General features: G+C 42.8%; 1 protein-coding gene across 1 annotated transcript; it reads left to right on the top strand.

Annotated features, from left to right (window-relative positions):
* Positions 1-2,958: 2,958 nt before the first annotated feature.
* Positions 2,959-6,961, top strand: CCL15 (chemokine (C-C motif) ligand 15). The gene is made up of 3 exons (XM_006833624.1): positions 2,959-3,034; positions 5,958-6,069; positions 6,877-6,961. The coding sequence occupies exons 1-3, from the start codon at positions 2,959-2,961 to the stop codon at positions 6,959-6,961; spliced, it is 273 nt and encodes a 90-aa protein (XP_006833687.1).
* Positions 6,962-9,303: the final 2,342 nt, after the last annotated feature.

Raw genomic sequence — 9,303 nt, 5'->3', positions numbered from 1 at the left:
ACACCTCTTATATACCACATCCATTCTATCATCCCATTGCTTATTCCAACCACAGTTATTACAACCAGTTCTGTACAGGCTTTGCCTAGCTTCACATCAGTATAATCTGGCAGCCCCTGCCCTTGGTAATAATAAATATTCCTCATTTCCTGCCCTAGGGATTCTCTGATGCTGAGATATAGGATGTCTACAAGAACCTGCTCTATACTAAGACATAAGCAACTGGAAGAACTGAGCAAATACTCTTGACAAAAGAAAGACTAGGAAGCCAATGGGGAACATTCATGAAAAAAGAGAAATAAAGTCAACAGTCATATGGATAGAATGACTTGTCCTGTGGATTCCAGTCAGCCTCCCCCTGTAGCTTCAACAGTGTTAGTACAACAGTGAGACTGTAGTGGGAAAGAGGGAGACTATGTGTGGGTCCAACACCATGAGCAGCATCCTCGCACTAAATCTGTGGGGCTTTGAACAAGTTCCTTCTCATTGCTGGACTTCAACTTTTTCTCTGGCTAAAAAGGAAGCTGTACTAGATTTAGAGAGATTTTTGTAAGTCAGAGACCACTAGTTGTGAAATTAATTTTGTGGGTCACAAATAACACTTTCTTAACTAAAGAACAAGAATGGATTGAAAATGGAGTCCATGACATGTAGTCAATTAAGCATATTATGGATCATCCTAAGAGTCCTGGTGTGGCACTGTAAGATAAGCACAGGACTGTGAGGTCAGTTTGAACCACAAGGTCAACAATTCAAACTCACTAGTAGCTTCTCAGAAACCCTACTCTACGTTGCTATGAGTCAGAACGGACTCGACAGCACTTAACAACAACAACAAAGGTTGATTTTTTTGATTCATAGAGACCCCATGCCACAGAGTAGAAATGCCTCATAGGTTTGTTTTGTTTCCTTGGCTGTAATCTTTACAGCAGCCAAATACCAGAGCTTTCTCCTGAGGAACTGTCGGGGTTTTCTCTCGACATAGTTGTCACGAGTGTTTGGTTCACGAGGAGGGGAGATCCAGCGGCGATAGGGATAGCGAAAGAATACACAGACAAACAGAAGAAGGGAGACAATGAGGCACCCCAAAGCCAGGGTGGATACATCACTGGTGGGCAGGCTTGGGACTACAAGCATCATGGCCTCTGCAGGCAGCAACTCACTGCCCTGCAATCTTTACTGCATGCCTTCCAACCCGTAATGCACTGCTATCTTTACTCCATGCCTTCCAACCAGTAATGCACACCTGGGGAGGCCCGGGCCTCTGCTTTATTTAGGGGAGGAGTTTCACACCAAGCTGGGAGGGACTTAGGCAAGGTACAGCTAACATCAGTACTTTTCCAGACATTCAGGTAACTTTACATCATACTTCACTGGTTCGAATCCCAGGCCAGCAACTTGGATTCTCAGGCCCAATTAACATATCTATAGCCCCTGAGGTCAGTTGGGGGAAGGTGAGAGTTCTGCAGGAGACGCCCAGGTGAATGGGCTGCACCTGGAAAAGGGATTAGGGAGGATGGGTTCTTTGTCTATAGAACAAAGAACCGAGAAGTAGCTAAGATATTTTTAGTTAATCCTTTGGAGAAAGGTTTAACCTTGCAACCTTTAGTCTCGGCTTTAGGAAAATATCACATTTATCTGTGGATTTTCAAAGGCTCCAGTGTATTAAATTAATATATATACCTGAATATTAAGATGAAAGCAATTTTCCATTAACTGCCAGTGGCCTCATTTGTTACACTCAGCCCTAGATACACGGTCTGCCACAAGGAACCACTGTGTAAGTTTGAATCACCAACCCTTCAGTTAGCTGTGGAGTATCTAATCATTGCACCACCACGTACTCATATTTTTACTGTTTTAGGCACTAGTATTTGGGTCCTGAAAAAAAACATTGTCTCCAAAAGAGAAGAATCTATAAAATCTAAATTAATAAAGACATTGTCAATTCCTAAATTTAATAGTCATAAAATACCATTACACTGGAAACTAGTAGAGCTGTGCACTTAAGGAAAACGTCATTGTCAAGTACTTTTTACACACAGTTAAGAACTTTAGCATTTACCGCAAAGGCCTTGAGAAGCCACTGGCAGATTCTGCATGGGGAATCACATGACTAGGTTAGAGCATTTGGCAGTCACCTCTGAGATAGATTATTTGGGTACTTGAAGGTCCAGGATGAGGAGAGTAGGACATTTTGTTGTTGTTAAGTGCCATCAAGTCGATTCCGACCCATAGCAGCTCTGTATAGGGTTTCCAAGGAACAGCTGGTGAGCTTGAACAGCCGACCTTGCAGTTCAAACAGCTTTGCAGTCTGGCGCATTAGCCACAGCGCCACACCAGGACTTGGAGACCCCTAATCTTATGTCACTCCAGTTTATCTAGGGGCCATCCGATCAGGATTGCCTGCTACCTTTAAGTTCTCTCTGATTGTGACTCCAGGAGTGGAACTGGACATGGACACAAGAGAGTATCTAGAGAGTCTCACTCCTGAGCCAGAGAATCTGAGGTGGTCACCCTCCACCATCACCACCATGCTTTGCTCATGGTTTCTCCTTCAGAACAAGTCTTGTTATTGTTAAGTACCACTGAGTTGGTTCCAATTCATAGTGACCCTACATAGGGTTTCATAGGAGCAACTGGCTTAGTTAACAGATAAAATTAATCTCCTAGAGGGAAACATTGTCTTTAAAATTTTATCCTCTTAGTCTGTACCCACTAGAACAGTTGGAAAACTCCCAAATTATCTTTGCCCTCTACTTCTTGTTGGATTCCCAGCTTTGTTCCCCCTTTTTAGAAATAGCATGCTGACTGTTACAAAGAATGGCATGCTGACCATTCCTGTGCTTTCTGCCTTGTGACTTTCTGACCCTTCTCTTCTTATAAAGACAGGGGCAGAGTTTGGGGCAGAGAGGGAGCCCAGGAAGACTTCAGCCATCTCTGTCTGCCCTCAGAAAGATGAAGGTCTCCGTGGCTATCCTATCCTTCCTCATCCTGGCTGTTGACCTAGGATCCCAGGTCCAGATCAAAGATGGTGAGTGCAGCAGTGGTCTGGTGATGTGGTGGGACCCCTGTACCTCCTGAGCTAGCTCCCTGTCCCAGTCGTGATTAGAGCCTAAATGTAAAAGCAGTGGCAGCAGTAGACCCTGTCTTCCTCTGCAGACTTTGGTTCCCAGGGAAATCTGTACAGGGATGATTGTTCCCACTAGAAACAATTAGTTCTCTTAGACATATTTGATGCTTTCTCCCAGCTGATATAAGACCATTAAATCCTAGATCAAATGAGCTATAGTAAAATTTAGATTTGTAGAAACAGCTAATACTAAATTGGGCTACAGAAGACTAGAAAGTCATGAAAGAGGTTTATAGACTATGGGAAAAGAATGCCTGCAGGGGAGACATGCCATAGACAGCAGAAACTCGCTGTGGTACCTGAATAGGGAGCTGGGTTTTCACAGCCCCGCTGAGTTCCAGGGGCGTGTAAGGAGATGGTGTCTTTTCTGGTTTATATCCTGCCCCACCTGTAATTTTCCTCAGTAATTTTCTTCCTGTTTCCTTACCCTAACACAATCATAGAATTTTATAATGTTAGGGTTGTTATTTAGCATCTAGCATACCAAAACCAAGCCCATTACCATTGAATCAACTCCTAGTGACTCTAAGAGGACAAAGTAAAACTGTCCCCATGGAGTTTCCACAGCTAAAATCTTTACAGAAGCAGACAGCCATAGCTTTCCTTCCATGGAATAGTGGTGGGTTGAAATCACCCACCTCTCCTAGGAGCCAAGTAAGAGTGTAAGTACAGCTTCCCTAGGACTCCTTCCAGCTAGTATCAACAAAACTGAAATGGACTGCCAGGAGGAATGACTCAGGGAAGGTTACCTAACCTTTGTATGTATGTATGTATGTATGTATTTATTTAACAAATAGTTATCTATTCACTATGTGTCAGGAATTGGTCTAAGTATTTGATAGCTATTAAAACATTGAATGCTCTTAACAGCTCTGTGGGGAGTCCTGGTGTGGCGATGTGGGTTAATGTGCCAGAACGCAAAGACATTTGAACTGCAAGGTTGGCAGTTCAAGCTCACCAGCTGCTCCTCGGAAACCCTATGGGTCAGAACCAACTTGATGGTACTTAACAACAACAGCTCTGTGAAGTAGTTATTAGGTTAAAACCCACCAGGACTCCCAAGTCATCCCACAGGAATCCTGAATAGGGTTTCTGAGGCTGTAAATCTTTATGGGAGCAGAAAGCTACATCTATCTCCTGAGGAATGGCTGGTGATTTGAACTGCCAATATTGTGATTAGCAGTCCAGTGCTGATTCTATAGCACCATAAGGTTGAGAGATATGAAATCTCCATTTGCATAATTTTAAAAAAGAACGTAAGCAATTTTCTATCATTTTGCATAATAGTAATTTATTATTCTCACTTTACAAATGAGATAACTGAGGCATAGGAAGGCTAAACAACTTGTTCAAGTCACACCATTGGTGAAGTTAAATATGAGATACTTAGGAAAGCTATGGCAAGACAAGACCATTCAAAATCTGTTTCCTTGTTATTACTATTGATGTTGTTTTTGCAGGCCCCACCCACAGTAGGAGCCCTGGTGTGGTGCTGTAGGATAAGCACTGGACTGCTAACTGCAAAGTCATCAGTTCAAATGCACCAGTCACTCTTTGGAGACCTAACTGACTCGATGGCACTTACCAACAACAACCCACATTATATCAAGAATATTAAAATATACCCACATACAATGCATATATAATAACTGAATAAGAAACAAGCTATGTGAAGTTGCATTTACCTAATTAGCATAATACAGGTCCACAGTTCCTAGTTCCAAACCTTTGTGACTAGATATATTTTGGAATGCAAAATTTGGGGAGTTTTATAAAGGTAACATATACCAGTACATTACCTAACATGAAATATAGTTAAACACAGTAATATTTCATATTTCTGCTATAAACATGTACAAATATCTATACCAAGAGGGGAAAATAAAACTTGTAAATAGCCTTGAGTCATTTCAGGTAACATGGCATCACCAAAGGGGTTCATATCACCTCGGGTTCTACAACCAAGTGAGTAAATGAACAAACAGACTTCTGGTTTTCAGAACTCTTGGTTCCAGAAATATGGATAAAGGATTGTGGATTTTATCACATGAGATAGACAGTCAACTAATTTATTCATGTTGAATTTGTAGTCTGAGTCAATAGAATGCTTTTCTTGTCACAAACATTTTCAAAGCCCCCTGAAATAGTTCAGGACCCTAATGGAAACAATGGCCCTGGAGGCAGGTCTGGACCCCAAATAGGTGGTGGGTTAGCCAGCATCAATGCTGGAATGGGTGGGTGGAGATGCTGCCTTACAGTGATTCCTCTCCCTGACCTGTATGTTTCTCTCAAATTCAGAAATACAAGAATCCAGGATGGTACATCATCAACATCCAAACCTAAAGTATGAACAAGGTAAATATTTGGCTATGGAGCATATTTAAAAGAGCCGGCAGGTACAGGTGTGCTTTATGTCTTTGATCCATTTACAGGAGGAGGTGAGAGGACCCAGGGGTGGGAACATCTCCAAGGAAGATGAAGATGGGCATCTCCACCTCTACTCCCACTTACTGCCCCTGGCTTCTGCTGACCTGGGGCCAGAGCTGCTCTCTGATGCCTCCTGCAAGCATCAAATCATTCCTCTTCTGAAAGGCATAGTCCTGGATCTGTTGTGACCTACCTAAGGTGCCCTCAGACACCCAGCTCAATCCTGGGGAGAGTCTGAAGCAAGGGGATGCCAGGAACTACAGCAGAGAAGAAAGGAACCATCCTTTCAAGTCCTGCACCTTCTCAATCTCCCCATACACTTCAGGAAAGCGGGGGCAAATATCTAGTTGTCTCCAAAAACTGTCTCAGCCCTTATATGAGTCTCTCCTTTCTACAGGTTTTTACCATCCTGTTGAGTGCTGCTATTCCTACATTACCCGAAACATCCCATGTGCATTCATGACAGAATATTTTGATACAAGCAGCTGGTGCCCCCGCCCAGGTATCATGTAAGTGCCAAGCTCTCCTATTGGGTAGAAAAAACACAAACCCACTGCCATAGAGTTGATTCCAACTCAGCAGCCCTGTATAGAGCTTCTGAGACTTTAAATCTTTATGTTGTTGTTGTTAAGTGCCGTCGAGTCGGTTCCGACCCATAGCGACCCTGTACAGGGTTTCCGAGGGTGTAAATCTTTACGGGAGTAGAAAGCCTCATCTTTCTCCCGCGGAGCAGCTGGTAGTTTCGAACCGCTGACCTTAAGGTTCGCAGCCCGATTCGTAACCACTACACTACCAGAGCTCCTTTAAAAAATTTATAAGAGACTCGTTTTTCTCCCATGGAGCAGCTGGTAGATTTATACTGTCAACCTTTTGATTAGCAGTCCAGTGCTTTGTCCTAAAGTGCCACCAGGGATCCTTGTTTTGAGGAACACATCTGCAAACCTAGAGGGAGAGGCCTGATGGATGGTGATCCAGGAAGTTCCACCTCTTTGGCCCTCCCTGGGAAAGGTCAACTACTATCCTTCTTAGCATCCCGCAGGACTGCAGATAGGAAATGCTCCCAAAGCAGGGGGAGGGAAGCGAATGAAGGAGAAAGCCGGAAGCCTGCTCAAGAAAACTCCCACGAGTCACAAAGGGAGGCTGAGGGAGGTATCAGAAAGGACACAAATCCTGAGCTGACTTCAACAACAACAACAACAAAAAAACATCAAAAAACAGACTTTGTTGAGTGGGGAATCTGAAAGGTAGGAGAATGGGTTTCTTACCTTATGTGCTGAACACATCTATTTGTAATCTTTCTCCCTCTTGCTTCACAGCTTCCTCACCAAGAGGGGGAAACAAATCTGTGTCGACCCTAACAGTAGACATTTTCAGTATTGCATGGAGCGTCTCACTCCTTAAGAAACTGAAACAATGAAACCTACTGAACAGAAGGAGCCCAAGACACCACCCAATCTCCAATTTTCTTGTCCCAAGTACCTTCTAGGATTTTCTCAGTCTGAATAAAATTTTTTTCAAAAATGACATTTATTGTTTCGTTCCAATTATGAAAGCAATGCATCTAATAAAGAATATTCTATTCAGCTCTACTTGGGTTTTGGGGGGTAAAAAAACAAAAACTTTTTATTGTGAATTAAGTGAAAGTTTACAGAGCAGATCATCCGGTTCAACAACTTGTACACATTTGCTTCATCTCACTGATTGCAATTCCCTCAATGTAACATCACTCAGCCCGCTTTCTCCCTGTGCTTCTGGTTTCTACTCCTCTTTCTCTCCTAACCCTTCTGAATTTTGTCCTTGAGTAAACGCTCCCTTTTGACCTCAAATGGGTGATGATTCTAAGGTGTGCGTACCTTTCTAGTGATATTGTTCCCTTTATAAGATCTATCGATTGCTTGGCTGAAAATTGAACCATGGAGGTGAGTTCAGTTTCAGACCTAAAGTGTGACTAAGGGTCATCATAGTCTCCAGGGTTCCTCCAGTCTCTATCCAACCAGTAAGCTTGGTATTTTTTATGATTTTGAGGTTTGTTACACATTTTTCTCCCACATTATCCACGACCTTCTAATGTGATCCCTCTCAGGGCAGTTGGTAGTGGTAGTTGGGCACCATCTTTTAGTCTCATGGAGGGTCATAGAGATCGATGTTCATGTGGTCTATTATAGCCATTAGACTAATTGCTTCCATGCATCTTTGCTTTTTATCACTCTTCTTTCCTCCAGGCAGGGAGAGACCAACGGTTGCACCTTAGATGGCTGCTCATGAACTTCTTATGACCCTAGTCGCTACTCACCAAAGTAGGATGTAGAACATTGTTTTTGTGGACTACACTATGCCAGTTGACCATGGTGTCCTCCAAGATTAGGGTCCTGCGCCTCCAGGCCAGCATCTCATTCCCTCAAGGTGTTTGGTTATGTCTAAGAAATCTTTATAATTTTGTCCCCTGTATGAACAACAACAACAATGCTCAACCACATTCATGGATCTATTTGCAGCAAAGGTAAGCACCCACATACAAACACCCTCTTTTAAAACTATATATGTATATATATATATATATATATATATTCTTAGGTATACTCCACTCCCACTCTTCCTCCCAGATCTTTTTAGCCTGCATGTTTATCCATGCAAGCTACCTGGAGTCCTTTATTGCAGGACTATGTATAAAATACTATTTAACTCTGTTGTCTTTAACTCCTTTACTTCTTCCAAAGTCTTCCCCTGCCTCCATCATTGTTTGCCAACATCCCTCTCATTGTACATTAAGAGGAACAAGAAATGGCAATAAAATTGCTCGATTTTCTCTTTTGTCCACTGTCCACTCTGGAAGACTTCCCTAGTAGATATCCTTTTGTATTTAGAAAACTGGGCTTCAATGTTGTTCTAGGGCAAACCCCACATCTGACTGCTCTGAAATGGGAACTAACAAGACTCGGGCTTCTTCTCCAGCACACGTAGACTCTAGTCTCTGGGTTATCCCATTTTCTGCTGAGGACACCCTCCTTTCCAAAGATCTTTTCTTCACAAATAGAAACACACACATTTTCTCAGCCTTCTTATATTTTGCCATCAAGTTGACCCATATCCTTTTTATTGGGCAGAAATTCCTCCTTATCATCTGCTAATGTCATCTTGTCTCATTTCCTATTAGCACCTGTGGGTTAGGCATTTGTTGTTGTTGTTGTTGTTAAGTGCCATCGAGTCGATTCCAACCCATAGCGACCCTGTATAAGGTTTCCGAGGAACAGTTGGTGAGCTTGAACCGCTGACATTGCAGTTCAAACAGCTTTGCAATCTGGTGCATTAACCCACAGTGCCACACCAGGCCTCCATAAACCCACCAGTCAATCCAAGGGAGAAAGAGGCTGCCTGCTCCTCAAAAGATTTAGTCTCAGAAACCCTAAAGAGGGTCTCTGTGAGTCGGAATCGACTTGATGACAGTGGATTTGGTTTTTTGTTTTGTTGTCTTTTTGTTGCTACTCTAGATTCATTTTTAATTTTGCATTTTGCAATTTCCTTTGTTATTCCAATGGAATTTGGGGAGGCAAGAGAGGAGCACACAGGCGCTCAGTGTTCTGGCCTATATTTTGATCTTACCTGTTGATCTCATTCCTTCACTGAGTTCTGTGGAGCTCAGAAACTCCAGACTGACACCAGCCCTCTGAGACTTGAATACATGTCTTGGGGATGGTAATAGCAGCTTAGGGCTTCTCTGTGGAAATTCTGCTTCAAAGGCTTAA

Source organism: Chrysochloris asiatica, unplaced genomic scaffold, assembly GCF_000296735.1.
Source record: "Chrysochloris asiatica unplaced genomic scaffold, ChrAsi1.0 scaffold00007, whole genome shotgun sequence".
Classification (NCBI taxonomy): domain Eukaryota; kingdom Metazoa; phylum Chordata; class Mammalia; order Afrosoricida; family Chrysochloridae; genus Chrysochloris; species Chrysochloris asiatica.
The sequence above is the reverse complement of the archived record's forward strand: the minus strand, read 5'-3'. Positions and strand labels throughout refer to the sequence as shown.